The sequence below is a fragment of the Cydia strobilella genome, chromosome 15 (assembly GCF_947568885.1).
Source record: "Cydia strobilella chromosome 15, ilCydStro3.1, whole genome shotgun sequence".
NCBI lineage: Eukaryota > Metazoa > Arthropoda > Insecta > Lepidoptera > Tortricidae > Cydia > Cydia strobilella.
The window spans coordinates 12,139,501-12,164,747 of record NC_086055.1 but is presented as its reverse complement, the minus strand read 5'-3'; the positions used below and the strand labels follow the sequence as shown (position 1 = coordinate 12,164,747).

General features: G+C 45.0%; 1 protein-coding gene across 1 annotated transcript in view; it reads right to left on the bottom strand.

Moving 5' to 3' along the window:
* Positions 1-25,247, bottom strand: part of LOC134747591 (spectrin beta chain) — an 86,505-nt gene that overhangs the window by 17,686 nt on the left and 43,572 nt on the right. Inside the window, exons 4-24 of the mRNA XM_063682186.1 lie at positions 24,842-25,015; positions 23,439-23,727; positions 22,833-23,004; positions 22,208-22,336; positions 21,221-21,433; positions 20,576-20,773; positions 19,554-19,683; positions 17,968-18,117; positions 15,451-15,590; positions 14,750-14,874; positions 10,645-10,775; positions 9,866-10,011; positions 9,240-9,363; positions 7,993-8,243; positions 7,189-7,348; positions 3,957-4,095; positions 3,555-3,736; positions 3,167-3,281; positions 2,551-2,675; positions 1,793-1,983; positions 270-1,432 (exon numbers count right to left, since the gene is read on the bottom strand). Coding sequence (XP_063538256.1) covers positions 270-1,432; positions 1,793-1,983; positions 2,551-2,675; positions 3,167-3,281; positions 3,555-3,736; positions 3,957-4,095; positions 7,189-7,348; positions 7,993-8,243; positions 9,240-9,363; positions 9,866-10,011; positions 10,645-10,775; positions 14,750-14,874; positions 15,451-15,590; positions 17,968-18,117; positions 19,554-19,683; positions 20,576-20,773; positions 21,221-21,433; positions 22,208-22,336; positions 22,833-23,004; positions 23,439-23,727; positions 24,842-25,015 — 4,447 coding nt within the window. The remainder of the gene's footprint in view (positions 1-269; positions 1,433-1,792; positions 1,984-2,550; positions 2,676-3,166; positions 3,282-3,554; positions 3,737-3,956; positions 4,096-7,188; positions 7,349-7,992; positions 8,244-9,239; positions 9,364-9,865; positions 10,012-10,644; positions 10,776-14,749; positions 14,875-15,450; positions 15,591-17,967; positions 18,118-19,553; positions 19,684-20,575; positions 20,774-21,220; positions 21,434-22,207; positions 22,337-22,832; positions 23,005-23,438; positions 23,728-24,841; positions 25,016-25,247) is intronic.

Below are 25,247 nucleotides of genomic sequence, written 5' to 3'. Positions count from 1 at the left end.
AATATATGACCATGGAAATTGAAACATATTTCGGCGGTAGATGGCGCTCTACACGCCATAGAAAGCAACATTCAGATAGATTTCCCACAACTCACAACAAATTCCTAAAATTTTCAGGATCTTAAAATTTCACTCGCATTCGTATTCTTTTATGAAGGGAAGGCAAAACTTATTTCCACATTAATAAATAATGACTATGGAGCGTTAAAGGAGCTTCTCTAATTTACTGTATCAGCATAACAAATAAAAAATAAAGTTTGTACATTTACCTTTAAGTTCTCGCCATCTCGCAGTAAGTTCTTCAATGAGAGATTTAAACTCAGGCGAAGCCTCGTGTCCCTCGTCGATGAGCTTCTGCCCGTTCGAGATAACGGTCAGAATGCGCGGCTCGTGATTCTCCGTCTCTGTCTTCAGCGACTGGTTCTTCTTCTGCAGCATCTGCACGTTGAACAGGGAGTTGCCGTAGTCCGTGCTGGTGGCTAGAGGCATCTTCTCGTGCACCCAGAGATTCTCGTCTTCTACGTCGCGGCGGAACTGGAACGCTTCCTTCTTCTTGGCCAACTGACGCTGGCGGTCTAGCAAAGGAGCCTTCAGCTGCTCGAAACGGTGTTCCACTAACTTCTTCTTCTCCTTGATCTCGTCCATCTTGTCCGGAACGGTCTTCTGAAGATATTCAGCCTGGGTCTCCAGCTCGGTGACCTGCTTAGCCTTCACGGCCATCTGAGTCTCGATCATCTGTTGCTTCTGCATGAGAATATTTACAGATGCCAGATCAGAGCCGGTGTCGGTGTTCTCGATTTGCTTCTCGAGCTCGTTCATCCAGGAGTCGATGTCGTCGCAGGTCTGGTGGATGAGGACCTCGCGGTTGGCGTCGAAGAGGCGCTCGCCCTTGTCCTTCGTGGTGGTTTGGAGGTTCTCGAATTGGTCTTGGAGTTCGCTCATCTTGGGGGAGATGATTTCGGCGAACTCGGGTTTCTGCTTCATGAGATCTTCAGCGGCGTTCTGTACGGCGAAGAGGCGTTCCTTGTTGGCGCCGATTTCTGCTTCGAAGGCTTGATGGCGAGTCCATTTGGAGTGGATGGTTTTGGCGGAGCGGTAGGTGTCGTCCTGGGCGGTGACGTTCTTCTCCTGGACCCACTCGCCGAGCTCGTCGCAGTCCTGGAGGAACTGGTGGAGCTGGAGTTGGTCCTGCAGCTTCTCCATCTGCTGGAGGGCCTTGTCGCGGTTGGCGCCGCGGCGCTGCTCGATGCTGTCGGCCTTGCGCTGGATCTTGTCGGCGTCGAAGTGCTTCTCCTCGACGAGCCGGTTGGCGAACTGCACGACGGAGTTGATCTTGTCGTCGTTGGCCTCCATGGTAGTGAGGAACGCCTCGTGCTCCTTGATCATGTTTTCGGCTTGCTCCAGGTTGGTGGGTGGCTCCGTCTTGGCCAACCTGTGGAAAAACATCAATTATTGTTTTTTTGTGTAGCTGTACATAATTATAAGATCCGTGCTTTTGAATGGAAAAACTGGAGAATAAAATTCAGAATGCAAATGATCGAAACGAGAAAATGGTTCCTTTTGATAAAGCTAAGTCTTTCACCAAGTCATCCTCATCAAACAAGATAACAACGCGTATGAATCCAAGCGTCGGCGGCATTCAATTCGTTTTATGGTAGGACACTGATTAGTCAAGTTTTTAATTACTAGGGTAGTCAAATATAAAAAATCCTTTATAACTGAAAACGTCAATAAGAAACAAGGCATTAGAGCCACTGCAGGAGGGTTTATTTTTTATTAGAATTGTTCTCACTTGAGCTCCTGGTGTGTGAGCAGCACCTCAGCCTGCCTTGCGTCGCGCTGCAGCAGCTGCAGCTCGAGACTCTGCGTGAGCAGCTGCTGCCGATTCTCCCACATCTGCTGCAGCTCGGCCCAGCCCTCGCGGAGCGCCTTCAGACGCTCGCGGAGGAACATGTACTGCGGGTCGTCCTGTGTCGACGGCTCCTAAGAAAAAAAAACAGTTTATTTGTTTGCATTGTAATCGTAAAGCAAATATGTAATTACATCCTGGCCCTGGGAACGAGACACAGATAAGGGCAGCGATTTTCAAATAACTTTTGTATCTGAGATTTATGCATTTGAACACTATTGGAAAACACGAAAAATCTTTCTTAAAAAAATATAGTGCACTCTTCAAGCAAAAATCAATTGTATTTTTGTAAAAAAATAATTGAATTTTAAAACTCAAACTTTAATTTTCTTTGTTAGAAATTCGATAGACATAGAAATGAAACTACTTCCTTAACTTGAACTTCACATAGTAATTTCGCGTTAGTCAGCAACGGAGAGCAGTTTACGCAGTTTGCAGCGACGTATTGTACGAGGAGAGGAAAACCGAGCAAAAGGTGGATGGACTGTGTGAGAGATGATATGAAACGAACGCAAGTGAATGATGGGATGACGAGTGACAGAGAGGTATGAAAGAAAAAGACATGCTGCGCCGACCGCAAGTGAATGGGACAAGGGCAAGCGAATGATGACGTATTATGAGTTGAAAAGTTGGCAACTCACGGCAGTGATCTTCTCTCCGTACTCCATCATCTTGGCGTACTCGTCCCTGTAGTTGTCGATCTCCTCCTTGATAGTCTGGTGCTGCGACAGCAGTTTCTCCGCCTCCGCCAAGCTCGACGGCGTATCTACGTATTTCGAATTAATATTATCAGTTTCATTTTTGTTAATAATTATCGTTATATAATATGTGAGTCACGTGTCATGTCCATTTTCCTGTGTATTAACACAGGAAAATGGACATGACACGTGACTCACATTGTGAGTATTTACTAATTACTGGATGCCATTTAGTAGTCATATACATACGAAGAAAAAAAAATTCAATGCTGGCACTGGAACCTAATTTCTGATTACGACATACATATATCGTCTAAACCTATTGTTTTTCGCTGAAGTAGTTTTGGACTGTAGCAGTAATGTTGATGTTTCAAAGTTCTTAACATGTATTTATAGAAAAGATAAACTAGTACCTAAATAATGGTACAGCTGTTTTTGACTTTAGTATCTTAAGCAAAAAATTAAGTAAATTGGACCTAGTAGGGTTGTCTTCGGTTGGGTTTCTCCGGTTTGAAGTTAAGGTGTGATTACAAAATCATGAGGGGCATTCGGTACGTACCTTCCGAAGCGACGTCGGTCTGCGTCTTGGTGAGCCAGGCTTGGAAGTGATCCACGGAACGCAGGAACCGGTGAAGATCTCCGGCCTCTTCCAGCTTCGAGTCGCGCTCTTTCAACTGTTTGGAACAAGCAATGTTTTATTTTAATGTTTCTAGAGTAATCAAGAAATACAAATATTAAATAAGTGGCTCTGTGAGCTGTAGACCTCGGTAACATAGCTTAAAACTGAATAAATGTATGGCTCCGCCATTTTGAAAAACATGCAATAAATGAATAGACATACATAGACATGAATGAGTCACCATCTGCGAGAGCTGGAGCTCCAGCGAGGAGATGCGCGCCTGGATGGCGGCCAGGTCGGACTTGACCGTTAGACATGACTGACTCACCATCTGCGTGAGCTGGTCCCAGTTGTCGGTGATGACGGTGACGCGCTCGCGGATGAGCGCGGCCTCCTCGGGGTGCTCCTCCTCGATGGCGCTGGCCTCGCCCTCCAGCGAGGAGATGCGCGCCTGGATGGCGGCCAGGTCGCGCTCCATGCCGGACAGACGACGCTGGAGGGTCATCACACCTGTAACACGGACACTTTTCAAACTGATCGTAATTTGTGCCTATAAGTGTCTCTTTTTTGTGAACACCCTAGGCGCCGATAAAAAGTCAAGACACATCGAATGTTTGGAGAACGTCAAGCAACACACACTCATTCAGAGAGTTGTATTGTAACTATAATTTTGTATAAATAAGAGTGCCCTATTAGTTATGATTGCAGTAGTAGACCGATTAATTATTACCGTTGAGATCCATCTCCAGGTTGTCGGTCTGCTGCAGAATGCGCTTCTTGTCTTCGATCCAGGAGACGGTCTCGCGGCACTCGATGTGGAACGTCTGCACTCCTTGGGCAGACTTCAGCTCGTCCTCCTTCCCCTGGGCCTGTTAGAAACGAGTAATTTTAACCTCCTTAGGCCCAGACAATCCTCCCATTCCTGCCATTGTGTGTTGTTTTTATAATATATCAATGAAACGAGCTATGCTTGAATATAATGAAGATTCTTGGGAGATTAAATTAGGGAAGAGGATACACAGTAGAATTGAAGTCCATAACATAGTTCAGTAAACTTTAGTGGCAATGAGCGAACAACCGATAGCCACTGGGAAGTGCAGAAAAGCTCACAAGTGGCAACCTCAAACCGAAGGACGCCACCGTCGCCACCAGAGAACACCCCAAACAAGGTGGACCGGCTTAAATCCCAGGACTGGTCTTTATGGACCTTGGCCTTTGGCCTTGTAGGAGGCCTATGTCCAACAATGGCCGTTTTTCGCCTAATATGATGATACCTTGTCTCTGAGCTGGCTCCAGGCGGCGTTGAGCCTGGCCTGTCGCTCCTGTATGCGCGGCGCCTGCGGGTGCTCCACGTGGATGAGCTGCCGTACCTTGTCTCTGAGCTGGCTCCAGGCGGCGTTGAGCCTGGCCTGTCGCTCCTGTATGCGCGGCGCCTGCGGGTGCTCCACGTGGATGAGCTGCCGTACCTTGTCTCTGAGCTGGCTCCAGGCGGCGTTGAGCCTGGCCTGTCGCTCCTGTATGCGCGGCGCCTGCGGGTGCTCCACGTGGATGAGCTGCCGTACCTTGTCTCTGAGCTGGCTCCAGGCGGCGTTGAGCCTGGCCTGTCGCTCCTGTATGCGCGGCGCCTGCGGGTGCTCCACGTGGATGAGCTGCCGTACCTTGTCTCTGAGCTGGCTCCAGGCGGCGTTGAGCCTGGCCTGTCGCTCCTGTATGCGCGGCGCCTGCGGGTGCTCCACGTGGATGAGCTGCCGTACCTTGTCTCTGAGCTGGCTCCAGGCGGCGTTGAGCCTGGCCTGTCGCTCCTGTATGCGCGGCGCCTGCGGGTGCTCCACGTGGATGAGCTGCCGTACCTTGTCTCTGAGCTGGCTCCAGGCGGCGTTGAGCCTGGCCTGTCGCTCCTGTATGCGCGGCGCCTGCGGGTGCTCCACGTGGATGAGCTGCCGTACCTTGTCTCTGAGCTGGCTCCAGGCGGCGTTGAGCCTGGCCTGTCGCTCCTGTATGCGCGGCGCCTGCGGGTGCTCCACGTGGATGAGCTGCCGTACCTTGTCTCTGAGCTGGCTCCAGGCGGCGTTGAGCCTGGCCTGTCGCTCCTGTATGCGCGGCGCCTGCGGGTGCTCCACGTGGATGAGCTGCCGTACCTTGTCTCTGAGCTGGCTCCAGGCGGCGTTGAGCCTGGCCTGTCGCTCCTGTATGCGCGGCGCCTGCGGGTGCTCCACGTGGATGAGCTGCCGTACCTTGTCTCTGAGCTGGCTCCAGGCGGCGTTGAGCCTGGCCTGTCGCTCCTGTATGCGCGGCGCCTGCGGGTGCTCCACGTGGATGAGCTGCCGTACCTTGTCTCTGAGCTGGCTCCAGGCGGCGTTGAGCCTGGCCTGTCGCTCCTGTATGCGCGGCGCCTGCGGGTGCTCCACGTGGATGAGCTGCCGTACCTTGTCTCTGAGCTGGCTCCAGGCGGCGTTGAGCCTGGCCTGTCGCTCCTGTATGCGCGGCGCCTGCGGGTGCTCCACGTGGATGAGCTGCCGTACCTTGTCTCTGAGCTGGCTCCAGGCGGCGTTGAGCCTGGCCTGTCGCTCCTGTATGCGCGGCGCCTGCGGGTGCTCCACGTGGATGAGCTGCCGTACCTTGTCTCTGAGCTGGCTCCAGGCGGCGTTGAGCCTGGCCTGTCGCTCCTGTATGCGCGGCGCCTGCGGGTGCTCCACGTGGATGAGCTGCCGTACCTTGTCTCTGAGCTGGCTCCAGGCGGCGTTGAGCCTGGCCTGTCGCTCCTGTATGCGCGGCGCCTGCGGGTGCTCCACGTGGATGAGCTGCCGTACCTTGTCTCTGAGCTGGCTCCAGGCGGCGTTGAGCCTGGCCTGTCGCTCCTGTATGCGCGGCGCCTGCGGGTGCTCCACGTGGATGAGCTGCCGTACCTTGTCTCTGAGCTGGCTCCAGGCGGCGTTGAGCCTGGCCTGTCGCTCCTGTATGCGCGGCGCCTGCGGGTGCTCCACGTGGATGAGCTGCCGTACCTTGTCTCTGAGCTGGCTCCAGGCGGCGTTGAGCCTGGCCTGTCGCTCCTGTATGCGCGGCGCCTGCGGGTGCTCCACGTGGATGAGCTGCCGTACCTTGTCTCTGAGCTGGCTCCAGGCGGCGTTGAGCCTGGCCTGTCGCTCCTGTATGCGCGGCGCCTGCGGGTGCTCCACGTGGATGAGCTGCCGTACCTTGTCTCTGAGCTGGCTCCAGGCGGCGTTGAGCCTGGCCTGTCGCTCCTGTATGCGCGGCGCCTGCGGGTGCTCCACGTGGATGAGCTGCCGTACCTTGTCTCTGAGCTGGCTCCAGGCGGCGTTGAGCCTGGCCTGTCGCTCCTGTATGCGCGGCGCCTGCGGGTGCTCCACGTGGATGAGCTGCCGTACCTTGTCTCTGAGCTGGCTCCAGGCGGCGTTGAGCCTGGCCTGTCGCTCCTGTATGCGCGGCGCCTGCGGGTGCTCCACGTGGATGAGCTGCCGTACCTTGTCTCTGAGCTGGCTCCAGGCGGCGTTGAGCCTGGCCTGTCGCTCCTGTATGCGCGGCGCCTGCGGGTGCTCCACGTGGATGAGCTGCCGTACCTTGTCTCTGAGCTGGCTCCAGGCGGCGTTGAGCCTGGCCTGTCGCTCCTGTATGCGCGGCGCCTGCGGGTGCTCCACGTGGATGAGCTGCCGTACCTTGTCTCTGAGCTGGCTCCAGGCGGCGTTGAGCCTGGCCTGTCGCTCCTGTATGCGCGGCGCCTGCGGGTGCTCCACGTGGATGAGCTGCCGTACCTTGTCTCTGAGCTGGCTCCAGGCGGCGTTGAGCCTGGCCTGTCGCTCCTGTATGCGCGGCGCCTGCGGGTGCTCCACGTGGATGAGCTGCCGTACCTTGTCTCTGAGCTGGCTCCAGGCGGCGTTGAGCCTGGCCTGTCGCTCCTGTATGCGCGGCGCCTGCGGGTGCTCCACGTGGATGAGCTGCCGTACCTTGTCTCTGAGCTGGCTCCAGGCGGCGTTGAGCCTGGCCTGTCGCTCCTGTATGCGCGGCGCCTGCGGGTGCTCCACGTGGATGAGCTGCCGCGCGAGCTGGTTCACGACGGCCACGCGAGACGCGTTCGCGTTCATCTCCTTGTCGAAGCCGTCGTATCTGCACACAATATGACATTCTTTAAATATTTCAAAATACATAAATTTGTCTTTTAAAAATTCCAATTTTTGGCTTGGATACCACTATGGTGTAAGCAATTCATAAGTCAGCTGCTTAATTAGCAGGTAAAAGACGCTGCACAGAAACGTGACCTTTCTCTGCGGCTCGCTTTACAAGATGATAAGTAATTTCTTACCGTCTGCCACACATTAGCAGTGTTTCTTTGAGGCGGAAAGATTAAATATCAGGTGGTATATTTTCGCTTATTGTAAGCTATAATATGTCTAGATATTTGTCCAATGTCTGCAATACTAACCTATGCTTCACGATCTCGACATCATCAATATCATTGGGTGGACGCATGGTGTCAAGCATGCGGTCCTTCTCAGCGATCCATCGGTCGGCCGCATCGGCTTCAGCCAACAGTTTGAACAGCGACAAGACGTCAAGCGGGCGTCGTTAATCGTAATACTAACCTGCGCTTCATAATCTCCACATCGTCGATATCTTCAGGCGGCAGCATGGTGTCAAGCATGCGGTCCTTCTCAGCGATCCATCGGTCACAACTTGAACAGCGTCAGGGCGTCGAGCAGGCGTTGTACAAATGACACTTTTAAAATAAACAAATTAAACAAATGAGTAACCTGTGCTTCATGATCTCAACATCATCGATGTCCTTAGGCGGCAGCATGGTGTCCAGCATGCGGTCCTTCTCGGCGATCCACTGGTCGGCCGCGTCGGCCTCGGCGAGCAGCTTGAAGAGCGAGAGCGCGTCGAGCAGGCGTTGCTTGCGCAGGCGCGCCAGCTCGGCGAGCTCGCCGTGGCGGGAGTCGATGGCGGCCAGGCGCTCGCGCACCTCCGCGCTGCTGGCGTCTTCGGGGCTCAGCTCCGAAGCCTGTCACACAAAATTCAATGTCAATATATTGATAAGTAGTATTTATAAGAGACACCAATAATTACGAGTAGACAACTAATTATGATATGACATAGAGTAACTTATACTAGAGCGGTACTGTCATAGTAAATTTTGTAACCCCAGTAAATTCACTGCCATCTGTCGACACACTTTAAAACTAAAAATGAAGATTTATAAAAATACGATAGAATGTATTTAAATATAGATAAATGATTTTTTTTTATGTGCATTAATTATTTTTATGATTTTGACCCATGTTCTTTCACTGATATGCGTTAAAATTGTTAAATAACAAATGAAACCATCAACGCCATCTATACGACTGTAGGCCAAAACTAGTAGCGCCCTCTGAACGAGAATCAAATTTTCTTGATTTTCGAGGCACGTTTTTTTCCTTAGACTGTATCCATCTATTACAGAGTTATATCTATCTTTGGATATGATTAACTGATATTGATCGATCTAGGCATTCCATGAAAGTAACATTTTTTTTTTAAATTCCATCTCCATCTTTTACAAACAGAAACAAAAAATACATTGTATGCGCAGTTTGGATAACTAATGTTACACGTCACAATATTTTTTTGTTTATGCAAAAATGTAGTCTTAAAACTCTAGTGTCACTCTAGGTCGTTATAAAATCATAATTTTGATTATATTTCTAATCAGTGCCCCTGGCCAATTCTATACTAATGCTATGGTAATAAAGATTATGATTATGGTTCTATATTATTACTACACTAGCGACCCGCCCCGGCTTCGCACGGGTGCTATGCTGATGTATTATACATATAAACCTTCCTCTTGAATCACTCTATCTATTAAAAAAACCGCATCAAAATCCGTTGCGTAGTTTTAAAGATCTAAGCATACATAGGGACAGACATCCACCCAGACAGCAGGAAACGACTATGTAGTGATGTTATAATATTAACGTTTTGATATCTGTTCTTTGATATGTCACTGTAAATATACCTGTTGTTTGAGCTGCTGAATAACGTTGGCATAATTCTTGAGCTCGTCGGTAACGTCCTTGTGCTTTTTCAGCAGGCTCTGCACCTGCGCCTCGTCCACGCCCGTGTCCTCGGACGACACCAATCTAAACGAATAACATTACATTTTAATGACTGTCCTGAACAGTTTCCTCCACAATCATAAGTCGTAAACCTTAGATGTAGTGCATAATTTAGATATAGTGATTGGTTGTGGCGTGATATCGCTCTGGACCGGGCAGTGGCGTGCTCTTGTGTTGGAGGCCAAGACTCATTTTGGGTCATCGCGCCAGCCAAGTAAGAAGCAAGTGCATAATTATTTTTTCTTATGCACTTGCCACTTACTTGGCTGGCCGCGGCTAAAAAAAGTGTTGCAACTGCGACTGTTATTTAGCCTCCATAAGACCACTTCCCATTCTTCCCTTCTCGTATATCGTCATATGTGTTTTATTTATCTATGCCACGGGCCGTTACTTGTATAATGATAAAGACATTTAATTTTAAAAGCAAATCATCAAAATATTAACGAAGTCGTACTGCAACTTGCAATGACAATAAGTTTGTGCGCCAGCTAGCGAATTCACAGGGCGTTTTGTTATAAATTCTTACCGCAGGGTATCCAACATCCAGTTGTCGATGTCATCCGCGTCAGCAAACAGCTGGTGGTAGCGCACAGCCGCGTCCAGGCGGTTCTTGCGGAGGGAAGCCACGTCCAGGAGGTGGTTCCATTGAGACAGGATGTCGCGGAGACGTTCCTAAAATACCAACAAAGTTATGGCTAACCATCTACAGAAAGTCAGAAGTAAAAGTAAATGAACGCCACCTGAAGAAGCCTATGTTGCGGATTTGAATTTGTCAACCTTGTATTACTTAATTCTAATGTTGTTTTGTAAATTGAGTGTACCGAAATATCGGTGGAAAAGTAAATTCATTTTTACCATATAAAACTTAAAATAAACCGTGCGCGCTGAAACATGACATTGCCACTTTACGCCAATAAGCAGGTTGCCCCCTACAGTTCGCACACGCTCACTTGCGCGTTGCAGGGTCGAATTGTGGCGAATTTACATCCAAGTTGTAGAGTCACTTTAAATGTAAATTCGCCGATTAGGCGTGCAAGCGAGACGTCAAAGCACTGCCTCGTCGTCACTGAATCGAGCGTCGAATTTGAACTGTATCACTATCGCACTGGTATAAATAAATCATTTGATTTGAAACTCTTTCCCCGTTATTCATAAACGTCTACTAAAGTTGAGACGTAGCTAATAATCGTTTGTCCCTTTCCATCATACCGATACGTCGGAAAGGGACAAAAGGGCTTGTCAACTTTAGTAGACGTTTATGAATAAGGGGGTATGACTAGTAACATAATAGATATATTATATTACCTGGATCCTGTCGGCACCGAAGTGTCCCTGCGAGACGAGTTCGTCCCCGACGCCGGCCACGCTCATGAGCTGAGGCTCGTGCGCCTGGATATCCGCTTCCAACGCCTTGTGCTTGGAGATCAGCAGGTACACTGCACAACAAAATTACAATTTTGAAAATATAAAAAATAGTCATCGATTCATCAAATATATTTGCTACCTACCAATAATATGGTAGGTGAAACAACTAGGTCTGGCCTGGTGCTGGTGTAAGCTTATCGCGAAACCATCAAACACCTTTCTTTCTTAAATTACATTTAAAGAGAATTAAAGCCTTAAAAATATTATTTTTATCCGATTTTAACCTTTTGAACGCCAAGCATTGACGTAACTCGACGTGACACCGCAATGAAGCAAAATAAAACCTTAGAGAACAATAGTGATTACAAAACAGGATATCGATATTTTCACTGATTTCGTTTTTGACATACTTAGATTAGAAGAACCACTACACAGGTGTTTTACAATATAATATTCAAATTCAAATTCAAATTCAAATCACTTTATTGCCAAAACATGATAGTACAAAAAATAGCAATACAACAATACAATACAAAAGTTCTAGTTTAAGTATAGTGTTAACTTATTCTAGGTTAAATACTAACTTATTGTCTAATCTAATAGGTAATCAAATTCTGCAATACATGTTGGCCATGGGTACCAAGCTCAGCATGTGCTAGACTGAAGTCCAGCGCTGGTTTTCAGTTTGGCCCCTTTTTTGGAGGTCTGACGAAGTACATGATGATCTTTTCTGAGCCGTTATATGTAAAATGATGAGCAGTTATGAAAAGCAATAGTATAAAGAACTGTTACAATATTACAGTCAAATGGTTAGCGTATCGTGTGTTTGTAACTGTTTACGAGTGTCATCTATTGTTGTTACTGTGGTTGGGTGAATAGGTATAGCCGGTGGTGCACGGGATTTGTACATGTGTGTGTGTGTGTGTGTGTGTGTGTGTGTGTGTGTGTATATATATATAAATCGCTGTTTTTTTAAGTTTGCCTTTGTAATTCAAGTAAGTGTTTTTTTACAAGGTTTTTAAACTTGACCAAATTCATCGGTTCTCGCAGCGGCGGAGGTAGGTCATTCCAGATTTTTGCCGAAGCAAACTTAAAACAGTCTTTAAATGATGCGGTTCTATGTCGGGGTGGTATTAATTTGTACTCTCTCGTACTTCTAAGCGGTCTTGTGCGGTTATCCTTAACCCATTTTAATTCTTTATAGAGATAACCTGGCCTTTCGAACTCAATGACTTTACGAATGGTAAAAACTACATGTAGTCGCCGCCTATTGTCCATGTTCAGGAGCCCTCTTTCATTTAGATATGGTGTGATATGCGCTCGCTTTGGAATGGTATGACAGAAACGCATAGATGCATTTTGCACCCTCTGAATAGATTTTTTAGTTTTATTAAGAAGCCTTGGTCCGTATACGATGTCACAATAGTTGAAATGGGAGAGAACCAAGGATTCCATTAGTATTTGTCTGATCTCTTCAGATAGGTACTTTCGAATATGATACAATGTTTTAATTCTATAAAAAGCATTTCGGATCTTAAGGTTGATATGCTCTATGAATCGCATTTCCCCGTCAAGTAATATCCCCAAATTTTTCGCGCTTTCTACTCTAGATACGGTTTCGTTTCCTATGCACAACTTTGGGGTTTGCGCGATTATCTTCTCTCTCTGCCATTTGTTACCCATTACCATGAATTGAGATTTAGAAGGGTTCAACATCAAATTGTTTCTGGTAGACCAATCCGCTATTATGTCGAGGTCTTCATTAATCCTATCCAGCGCAAGTAGTGTATCCTGTGGTAAGAAGGCGTAATAAAGCTGCGTGTCGTCAGCATAGAGGTGGACTCTGCAGTGTTTCAGCTTTCTCACGAGATCCGCTGTGTATAAGATGAAGAGCAGTGGGCTTAAAATGGAGCCTTGCGGTGTACCCCGGGCTACGGGTTTCACTTTAGATTTAGACAGCATTCCCTGGGGAGTTTGGAGCTCGACAAACTGCTGCCTCCCGGTAAGAAAAGACTCAAACCATTTTCGCGCCAGTTCTGAGACACCGTAAAAGGACATTTTGGAAAGAAGTAATGATGCGTTGAGGCAATCAAATGCACGAGAAAAATCCAGTAGAACAAGGATCGTGCCCATTCCCTCATCTGCAGCCGTACAGATGTCACTAGTGACTTTTGCTAAAGCAGTCGCCGTGCCATGACTAACGCGGAAGCCCGACTGCTCAGAAGGTAAGTGGTTATTCATCTCTAGGTATTTTGTGAGCTGTCCACATACAAATTTTTCGATTATTTTGGAAACTATGGGAAGTATACTAATCGGGCGGAGATCCTTGTAGTCGTCAATTTTTGTAGACTTTGGAATGGGTTTTACCTTGGCGAGCTTCCACTCATTCGGAAAGACACCTGAATGTATTGAAGAATTAATTATGTGTGTAATGACTGGGAGAGTAACATCCAGTGTGAGTCTGATCATTTCAATAGAGATGTCATCATGTCCACATGCACTTGTCTGTATGGATGTTATTATTTTGAGAACATCTTTCTCTGTGCATGCAGCAATATCGAACGCGTGGTCTAGTGCCGTCGCCCTTTCAAATGAGTTTTGGGTATCGATATGAGTTTCAGAGGTTCCCGGCAATTCTAGAAAAAAGTCATTGATGTCGTCTGGCTCACACAGGTGTTCCGGAATCAGAGGCTTGTCATTACCACCTAGACTAGCAGAGTTTTTAAGGTGTTGCCACATTTGCTTAGGATTTCGTTTATTTTTATTAACATAGAACGTGAAATATGCTTTCTTTTCTCGTTCCAGGGCACCAGTCGTGTAGTTTCTTAGTGTTTTATAATAATTCCAGTGCGGTTCTTTTTTTGTTTTCCGAGCTCTAGCCAGGGCCGAATCTCGTAGTCTCATCATGGTTTTGATAGTGTCATGGTTTAGATATTAGATAATTCTGGCTTTTAGCTCTACTAAAAACCTTTAAATAACGTATTTAAATATCAAAATGTACTTGTAACTTCCACTCAAATCTCTCAATAATGCCACATCACTACTTGGTGGTGACGTCAGGCATCGGACGTGAAGTGCCGTCATGGGCGCACGGAACACTGATAAGCGCGCGTTACTCAGAGATGTGCAAACCCGTTGTCGATTGTTATTACCTACTAATTAGCAAACTGCAGTATCGTTACAATAAAATAAATGCATAAGGGGTTACATTATCACAAAAGGTCAGTACCGTCTTTCAAACCAAGTTGTTTAAATTAAGCACGAAAACAAGTACCGTAACAGCACAAATAGCAGTTATTTTAGCAAAAACAACTCCTATTACAAAATGTATGGGATTAAGCCATATCTATTATTGATGGCGCTAGCGTGTTTGTCGGAACTGCGCGAAACGATTTCTATTAGGAGATTGTTACTTTCATATAATAATATTATTCCTCCATGACTCGGTCACATCACTAGGCGACGTCAAGTGCCGTTTTTGGCGTGGCTAGCTATGCTATTTACTGGGTAAGTCGTATTATAACATAATGTTGTTTTTTTTTAACCTTCTATTCATAGTTGAATTGTAATAAAGTTATACAATAAAGTAGAAGGGCAAAATAAAATAATGCAAATACAAACAAAGAAATATAGTTATTTATTAAAGAGTCTTTGATAAATTAAGTTTGGACGGCAAATGACGTCGGCGGCGTGAGTGGCACAAAATGTCGACGACGTGATTTACCGTCTTTGGCGGTCAAAAGGTTAAGCTGGCTATAATTTGTTTTTCAAAAAACACAAATTGCCCGAATCATAAGATTACATTTTAAAGAGAATTATAGTCTTATGGTTTTATGGTTTACTCAAATACTCACGTATTTTTAGTCACTCGCGTGACATGTTTCGGAGAGCCTAGCCCTAGCCCATTTACATGAGCAGCGGTCACGGTGCCCGCACGCTAATTACCTTAATGTTAGTATTGCCCACGAGAGTTTAGATTAGATAGTCTAAGCTAAGTAAGTATTGATCAGACTCCTAATTAGCCAAATTCATACAAACAACATACCAGTAGTGAGATCGTGGCCGATGTCATCCACGGACACGATCTGTTCCTTCTCCTTGATCCAGTTCTCCTCGTCGGCCATGTCCCAGTAGAACTGCCACAGTTTGCGGCTGTCTTCCAGGCGCTTTCTGTATAAATATTCATAAAATTAGTATAAAGTACCATTACCATTAAACGGCTGTTTGGGTAATAGCCGCAATGTCCGAATTGTTACACCCCAAGGCAATTTTTTACATGATGGTTGTTCCAGCAAATGTCAGGGTTTTGTAAAATAATGGCTCATTTGTACAAAATGTCTCGTGAATGAAATTTAGGGTCTACTGCTGATCCTTCGAGATGTGTTTTTCTTTTTAATAAAAATAGTTAATTTATCTGATAGCATTCACAAACTAAGACGGGTGTGTACTTCAAAATATTGTTGCTGGAGTTTTGTTGAATAAAGTACTAGAATAATTGACCTTGCGTGTTGGAACCCCATCCTGTGGCCCAAATCCGAAATGTAGGCTTGATATTAACAGTTCGCGCCAATAAACAGTGGGCTTCTATGCTGCACTCAGGCACGCTCCCTTTAAAAGCCCGCTATCTATGTCGAGTGTTAAGTTACACCGTCGTATAAGTGCCAGTTGCATCATCCGCACTAGACAGACCGATCAACGTCACCCGGCACGCCGCGGTTTACTATGCAACCAACCCTAAGTACCGACCTGCGCTCGACGGCGAGATGTACGAGCTCGGCGTAGGCGTTCTCGAGCTGCTGGATGCGCTCCACGGTGATGGCGGGGTCGCACGGCCGGTAGCCGCCTTCCTCCTGCTCCAGGAAGCGCTGGGACTGGCCCACGACCACCTACAATTAGGCCAAACGTGTAACAATAAGATACTAGCAGTTTTAGTAGCAACCTTTGTCGCTAGATAGCTCTGCACGCACTTTAGATGCCGCTAACGTTGTGTTTTCGTGGATTACATAAAACATATTCGTTTCGCTTCACCTATTGTGAAAATTAATAGATACACGGTAATTTTTGAATTCGTCCTTGCAAATACCAGCAAGAATGATGATATAAATCTGAATTTGATGTAATTCCAGATTGTTCGTAGGTCAGTTGCTTTAGTAGGGCTAGTTATAAGATTGTTCATATCGCAGTCGCCGTCGTGGGCCGTCGTGTCATGAAAAATTCTGAATTTATTTTATAACACTACAGTCGGCTCATAAGTTCTGTCACTGGCCTTTAAATTTTAAATTTGGAACTCCTAAAACAAAAACCGTTCTGCATTTGAATTTCGAATCTTTATTAAATATTTGAGTAGTATAATTTTGCAATTTTCTGTTTTCTTCAACATGGAGTGGACGCATAAAGATGTAGAAGGACGCATAAAGAAAGACGTACCGCAATAATTGCACTATATCGTTGTGGTCACTCGCCGACTAAAATTTTTAAGCTACTTGAAAATTTAAAATTCTCTCTAAGATTTGTGTATCGTACCATAGAAAGATATAGTGAGGTCTCTAGTTTAAATGACAAGAAAAGAAGCGGTCGCCCGCGTACAGCTAGGACTCCAGCGGTTGTACAAGCAATTAGGGCACGCATTGCCAGAAATCCCGCTAGGAAACAAAAAGTTATGGCCCTCCAGATGGGTTTGAGCAAAAACACGGTGAAAAGAGTGCTTAATCAAGACCTGAGACTTCGTGCTTATAAACGAAAAACTGGCCATCTTCTCAATGGTCGGCTTAAAGCTTTAAGGCTTAAAAGATCTAAAGCTTTATTGAAGAAGTACGCTAAAAATAAGCACCGTTGTATACTGTTTTCGGACGAGAAAATTTTTGACATAGAAGAAAACTGTAATAAACAAAATGATAGAGTGTACGCTCGCAATAGTAAAGAAGCGTCTAATAGCATTCCCTGTATTCAAAGAGGTCATCACCCTTCATCTGTGATGGTTTGGCTGGGAGTTTCTTATGCGGGCGTCACTAGTATGCATTTTTGTGAGAAAGGAGTAAAAACTAGTGCCAAAGTGTACCAAGACACGGTGTTGACTAATATTGTGAAACCACTATCCCATACGATGTTTCTAAACCAGCATTGGGTTTTCCAGCAGGACTCTGCTCCAGCCCATAAGACAAAGTCTACACAAGCCTGGCTCGCCTCCAATAAAATCGACTTTATACGGCATGAAGATTGGCCCTCCTCTAGCCCAGATCTTAATCCTTTAGACTATAAAATATGGCAGTATTTAGAGGAAAAGGTGTGCTCAAAACCTCATGCAAATCTAGACTCGCTGAAAAAATCTCTTGCTACGGCAGTGGCCAATATCGACATGAAAGTGGTGCGTGAATCCATTGACGACTGGCCACGAAGATTTCAAGCCTGTGTAGATAATTATGGCGGTCATTTTGAATAAATGTTATACATTTAGATTCTCTAGTTTATAAGCTTTCAAACGCTGTACAAATTATACGGAATAAACTTAAACTTTTGATTTTATTTGATACTATGTATATGACAGAACTTATGAGCCGACTAGGTACAGCGCAGCCCGCGTCGGTTGATGTGTTGTCGACCGGTGAAATTCAAGGTTGGCCTCCTACGATAGAACAATATTTGAACGAGATATGCTATGCATCATTACAAATGAAGGAAAACTAAATTCGGACCAGAAGCTAAGAATAAATAAAATAAGCAGGAATGTGGCAGGTGGAGTTTCCCAGCTGGCCGTGCAGTACCAGGCGGGAAGTAATTATATATTAGAGTGCTTGGCCGAAGTAAGACGGATACTCATTCAGTAACAGCGTGTATTTATCAATTGGACTTCCTGCCCTGCGCGAGATTACACTCTCTTGACCAGCGGTGTCAGCATGGTTGTATTTTTATCACCTGTCACTATGCCTGTCCCTTTCGCACTTACATACTTGTTAGAACATGACAGGCATTCTGACAGGCGATAAAAATGCTATCGTGCTAAGCCCGCAGATGTTACGAATGCCAGCTCTACGGCCACTCTGCCAACTACTGCAGGGAAGCTGATACCACACGCAGTCACTGCGGATTATCCGGACACACCATCAAAGAATGCACTGAGGGCCGGTTGCACCAACCACAGTTGACAGACTGACTAATGTCATTCAGCAGTGAATTATGAGGCTTCCCATACGACAAAATTTAGCGAACTCTTTAACGGTGACAGACGGTTTGGTGCAACCAACCCTAAATGGTCTGACGCGGTACCTTGACGCGTTCGCCAAGAACGTTGATATCAGCCTCGACGAGAGCGTGCTTTTGCAACAAGTCTTCCACTCCCATAAGATGTTTGCCGTAGTCGTCGGTGAGGAGACGCAGCTTGATTTCTTCCATGGAGTCTAAGATGTATAGCATTTCCTGCAATAAATAATTATACTAATGTTAGATATTTCCATCAAAAGATATTAGTTTAAAATAGTTATTTTCGATACAAGTGCGGAAAAGAGGAAATTCGAAACGAGTGGCGAATTACCTATTCGCACGTGTATCGAACAACGTTTTACAGTACATAATTTGCAAATTAGTTTTTGGCTTCTCCTGACAAATCATCATTTGGCGGTTACGTTAATTCATATTACAAGTGACGATATGGCCCTTTATACTTACGACACATGCACGAAATTACGCACTAGTGCGAGAAAGTAGAACCATGTGTACTGTAAAAATGTTTTTGTTTAAAGAGAGAAGAAATTGTTACTACTAAAAAAACTTAAGGGTCCCCGGCAAGCTCGGTTCTAAATACAAACGTAGTTACGCTCTCATTTTAAAACGAGCAGCTAGATTGCTCTGAAACTTTGTACTTACAATAGGATAAGGAATGTCTATGTCTGTAATTAGTTTATGTAGCTTCAGATACCATAGTTATAAAAATACAGTGAATTTAAGTTTTCCATACAAAACTTATTTTTGTTCTATTTCGTTTGTTTTATATACTAGAGCAATATAAACTAATTACAGACCTACATATACCTCATGTCATTGTATGTGCAAAGTTTCATTACAATCCAACACATAGTTTTAAAATGAGAACAGAACTCCGTTTGTATGGGAAGGTGAAATTAGGCCGAGTTTGCCGGGGACTCTTAATTGCACAGTACTACAACTATGCGCAATGCAATTAGCAGTGTTGGCCGAAACGTTAATGCAATTAACCATTAACTAGTACATATTGATCCGTAAACTGTAACCGTCCATTACGGCTTACGGTTCAATTTGTACTGGTTAATTGCAATTAACGTGCGGCCAACACTGGCAATTAGGTTGTTAAACGGGTAGCTTGAATAAAGTAGGCAAACTTATTTTAAAGGCATATACTATGGCAAGCTAAAAGTTTCGATCGGCCCTTCATTTATTCAATTCGTTGTCTATCATGGCGCTCGGTATTGAATGAAGGAACCTAGTCCGCCCGACGGTTTTGACACTTGCCACTACTAGTTTAGTTTGGTAGTAGGTAACGATAAGTGGTAAAGTAGGTGTACTCGTATAAGGCTTAGAACGCGCTGCGGTTTTTTTCTTGCGGTTTCAGTGTAATTTCTTGCGGTTTCAGTCTTTTAAGTGCGTGCGCTTATAAAGCGTGCCGTACGTTACATTTTTTGCGGTCGCGGAACCGCTTTTGAAAAAACCGCAGGGCGTTCTAAGTCTAAGGCTGAGAACGCACTGCGATAATTTTTTTGCGGTTTCAGAACCGCAAAAAGTGTAACGTACGGCATGCTTTATAAGCGCACGCACTTAAAAGACTGAAACCGCAAGAAAAGAATCGCAGGGCGTTCTAAGCGTAATGGTGTGGTGGTGACCTGGAAGTTCTGCTGCAGCTGCAGGGAGAGCTCCAGGCGAGCGCGGCGCGCGCGCAGCAGCTCCAGCAGGTAGGCCCACAGCCGCAGCACGTTGTCGCGCCGCGCCTGCACGCGCTCCATGTCGTGGTACCTGACAACCGAAACGACTATCATTATACCCACACCACGCCACATCCTGAACGGCCAAGTGCGAGTCGGACTCGCGCACTAAGGGTACCGTACCATTTGGCAAAAAACGGCAAAAAATCACGTTTGTTGTATGGGAGCCCCACTTAAATATTTATTTTATTCTGGTTTTAGTGTTTGTTGTTATAGCGGCAACAGAAATACATCATCTGTGAAAATTTCAACTGTCTATTTATTTTATTATGTTTTTAGTGTTTGTTGTTATAGCGGCAACAGAAATACATCATCTGTGAAAATTTATTCTGTTTTTAGTGTTTGTTGTTATAGCGGCAACAGAAATACATCATCTGAGAAAATTTATTCTGTTTTTAGTGTTTGTAGTTATAGCGGAAACAGAAATACATCATCTGTGAAAATTTCAACTGTCTAGCTATCACGGTTCATGAGATACAGCCTGGTGACAGACAGCGGAGTCTTAGTAATAACCGGTCCCGTTTTTACCCTTTGGGTATGGAACCCTAAAATAAAAAGATTCATCGAAAACTACCTTGTACAACTATAACGTCCAGAAAGTCGCCGAAGCTGTGAGGTACAAGGTGTTAAAATTATTTAAAAACGTCTACATTGTGTAAGAATAACATCGCGTGTCATTTCGATTATTTTGATTGGCTCGCCCGGTTATCTAAGTTCTCGCTAATTGCGAAAAAAATCATATGACACTATCGTAGGCAACAATACCCAAACGAATTGCTTGCAAAATAATCTACATACATGCACAAAAACATACAATTCTGCTTACACGAAAACATTCAATTATCAAAGATGGCTGTTATCATAATAGCGATAAACTTGACCGAATAGTTTCGTAAGTGTAAGCGTATAGTATAAGCGTTTACCTTTCCGCCTGCAATTCAGAGCACACAGCAACAACTGCCTGCACGCGTTCTTCGTAAGCGAAGATATCGGTCTCGATGGCCTCATGTTTCTTAGCCGCCGCTTCGACAGCTGCCAGATCGAACCCGAAGTTGTCCTGGCTGACTAGACGCTGGTTCTCTGAGAGCCACGTCTCACGCATCTGGGCTTTGCGGTTGAATCTGAAAAAGGCCGGTGGAGATTAGTGACTGAACTTCTAAAGAGAAATAAAACTATGGAAACGGATTCTATAGTTCGGTTTCCATAGTTTTATTTCATGAGTAACTATCGCGGTAGCCGAAGACAATATTTCTCCTGTCAAATAAGCTCTTTTCTAAGTTTCCTCTTTCTAGCTGGTGCTCGGACTTCACAAGTCGCTGCTAGACAATTTTGATGTCATGGATCCCACCCTCTTTAGGAACGTAAAGCTTACGACCTTACAATAAAGTACAAATTCACCTAGCAGCCCTGCTCAAGTTTCTCCTGCCTAATGAGTTCTCTCTTAAGCGCGAGTTCTCTATCATGCTCGGACTCCTCAAGTCGCTTCCAAGCTCGGTTAATGTCGTGAATTATCTTGCCCTATTTAGGAATGTCAACCTTACGCGACTGACAACTAGGTTCAAACTCACCTGGCAGCCAACTGCTCAAGCTTCTCCTGCCTAATGAGTTCCTCTCTAAGCGCGAGCTCTCGCTCGTGCTCAGATTTCTCAAGCCGCTCCCAGGCACGGTTGATGTCGTGGATCATCTTGCCTTCCTTAGGTGTATATGGCTTCTGGTTGGCAGCACGCATGCGTGACTGTAGAGTGAACAGGAGCACCTCCAAGTTGCCTTTCTCGACGAACCTGAGAAGAATGTCATAAAGTCATCAATAGTTAGCACATACATAAATTCAGCCCTACTTTTAAACTGGACTGCTTATTACCAGGTTGTCGGTTATTCCCAGTACCAGTTAAGCATTGTTGATGTTTACTGGGAATAACCCAATATTTCCAAACAATTGTTGATATTACATTTAGCATTTTGCCAAGGATATTATCAAATTGTTACATTGTATGTCTTAAGCTCAGCTTCTGTCGCTATTTAAACCCAATGGCAACATATTCATGATTTCATCATCATTCTTCATCTTCAGCAACCAAAATTGAAATCGATCGATGATTTTTAATATTTGTTAACGAAAGCGACCACCGTTCAAGTCTAAAAAGACTGCATAATTATTGTCCATCATATTTTCACGGAAACGTACGAACGTGTCTTGCTATTTCAGTCAGTCTCGGTACAAAGAGTACTTAGGTTGACTGAAGTAGCATAAGCATGACAAATACGAACGTTTCCGAGAAAATACGATGGGAAACAATTATGCACTGTAGCATCACGACTTAGTCGTCACTTCTAGTGAAGAATGCTATTAGTTGTGTGCAAGGGAGTGGTGCTGCTCTGGTGGCTATGGGATACATCAGTTATGTGCCAATTGACGTCTAACAAGTATTGTAAAAATGTAGTCCCACTAAATTTCAATTGTTTCGCTATCATCACTTTTAGAAACTCATCACGCATTTCGCACATAGAAATAGGGAGTAAGATCAAAGGCAGATGTACTAAAGGTTTGTCCTTACTTGGGTGGTTTCTCAACCGTGCGGTAGTTGGCGAACTGGACGAGCTGTTGTCGAACGCCCTCCAGTGAGTTGGCGAACGTTCGGTCGCCCAGGGCTTCGATCGTGCGCTCGATCCATTGCAAGAGGTCACTGTATAAAGAGAAAAGAAAGATTAATTATATTAAGCGAATATAAAATATATATAATCAGGCGGACTAAGGGCGGGGTGCACCATGAACTGATTGAAGAACTGTCACTCTTTCAGACAGTTTGGTGACAATTAATCGTGCAGTATGAAATTATGCACTTCTTTGTATTTTTAATGTGAGTCAAGGAAGGAATATTGTGGTAGCAATGGTTATACATAGCCAGGAGAAAAATTGGGTCTTGAATCTTCACACTCTTTATATTAAATCTTGTTTTTCAGTCGAACCGCAAGAAGCTCGCTTTAAAAAAGGTGTCACAAATAGCAGTTCTTTTAAATGTTTCCTGTTCTTTATAGTGTTACTTTTATCGGCCAATCCATTTTCTCAGTATTGCCAGTTGCCACGTATGTTCTACAGATAACAGGGAACCCTCCCTACTACTATACTAAACTACTGCTATGTATATATAAATATCTATCAATCAAATGACAATATCTTACCTGGTGAGGGTCTCGTACTCCTGCATCATCTTGTCGTTCTCCATGGCGATGCCGACGACCTTGCCGATTCTCTTGCCTTGCACAGTCTCCTGCTTCAGCTTGCTGAAATAGTGGTAGTAGGTCACCACGTACGTGATGATCGACTTTTCATCGGGATGGTCGACGGCGATGTCTGGAAAATATGGACTATGAATCAGAAATTGTTTGATTTCGGTGAGAAAAAGAGCTCTTCAAATGGGGGAACTACAATTTCAACAATAGCTCGATTTTTGAGGCATTTTCCATCTCGTCTATAACTGTTACATATCTGTCCCACAAAACCTGTTTAACCCATTCATTGCCGAAGACGCGAATTCGCGTCACGAAACTTGTTAATCATAATGCGTCGGCAATCGAAATACAATATATTAATACAGCCAGACCATTGACTTGCAAAAGGTGTCCAAATATTATGGTCTGAATTGTTTTCTTCCCGTGATTTCGTCCTTTCTTTTTACGGGAGTATTGCATTTTATATTTAAGACATTACCCAATCAAGCAGTTGATGAAAAAGTAAGCTAAATCAGCTCCAGTATGCCCGAAGAATTTTTCGACTTTGAATCTTACCTTCGGCATCAAGCAGTTTGGTAAGCCCAAGCTTATCCTCAGCAACGTTGAACGCGTTGTTCAAATTATGAATAGGGTTGCTTCTGTGCAGCTTCTCAAACTGTATCAGGTCCGGTCTGTGCTTGTGAATGATGGCGTTGAACGCCAACCCATCTCGCCAGGAGGTGGTGAAGTTGCGAACGTTCACGTTGTTGTAGCCTGCGGTCTTCATTTGACACCATAGCAGCAGGGCGTCTTTGGCTGACTTGGTTTCTTTGTTGTCGGTTTCTTCGATTGTGATGTCTTGGATCTGGGAAATAAATGTATCCATTAGCAAATCGGATATTTCGCTGCCTATTTGTTACAACAAAATATCCAGAACCCTTTAACCTTTCGAACCACGCAGTCGCGAGCTAGTGAACCGAAAAATTACCTTGAAGTTTTAAGTTTAATTTTAGCCTACCTAGAGTACCTAGTCGGCCTAGCACGGGAGGGGCGCGACAGTATCTCGCCCGCGAGATAAACTACCCGTTATTTTCTAACTGTATTAATTAATAAATCTAAATCTAAGGAGAGACGGGTAGTCTATCTCGCGGGCGAGATACTGTCGCGCCAATCATGTGCTAGCCCGGCTGGGTAGTCAGTGAAATAACATAAAAGGATCATCAATGATTTTTTTTTACTAGCGTCGTTATCGCGGTTTTGATTCAAATGCTTTGCTATGTTTTAATTTAAGATTTCTGCTCACATGCCGCTAAGTGGCGCCCAAAAACCACCGGTAATTATACCAAAAACCCCCGGTAATTATACCAAAAACAAACAATTAGTAACGCCTTCCGTTTTCGATCGAATCATCTCTAAATATAAACCTAATGATATCACCGCACCTATCGGGATTCCAATTTATAGGTACACTTGTTGCGCTAGCAGAGCTAAGTAAATATAAAATGAATCTATTACTTCAATCGACATCAAGTTTTAATTTTAAACAGTTGCCATTAAATATCGAGATCGCTTTATCTATTAAAAGTCGATTTACCGAATTATCGATTACCGAATTTGATCCGAATTCCATGTTAAATAACAAAATATTTTAGTAACACTGAACGCTGTATATGTTAGATGTTTGTACTTGTATTTATATTAAATTAATAAGCTACTACCTACTAAGGAATGCAAACACATGAATGATGCAAGGAACGCCAAGTGCTTTTTGCCAAGATGCCAAGGTATAATTTTACAAGATGATACGCACATGCACTGGATATGGGACTGCAGCCGCGCGCGTCAGTTGACATCTTTGGCGGTCAACGGATTAAAAGTTCAAATATCCTGGGCACACCTATATGTGGTTGTTGGCGCTGCGTTTCAGAATTGTTGCTTTAAATTTTAGCCGTTGCTTCGAAGATTTAAAAAGAACCGACCTGGAACCGCAGGATGATGGTCCAGATGAGGCCCAGGTTGAGCCTCGGGTTGCCGTCGACGATATCGTGGGACCCCATGTTCTCGAGATGCACGCGCTGCTCGCGAAGGAACTGCAGCGCTTTGTCAACATTTTCAAGGCAGTGGATTCGCATCTTGCCTTTCGTCGGACGAGGCTGCAATAGAAAATATTAACTGAGTACAGTACAGTCAGGAATCAATCGCATTTCCAGTGTAAATTTTCGACGATCTAAAGTACATAGTGTGATATGTGTGTGATTATGTGGCTTACGCGAGTGCAGACGGTCACATCCCTATAGCATGGCCTGAATTGACAGATTGATGAGCATCGCGCCATTGCCGGCGCCGTAGTGGTGTTACGCAAGCTATGTCCGTTTTCTGTTTTAA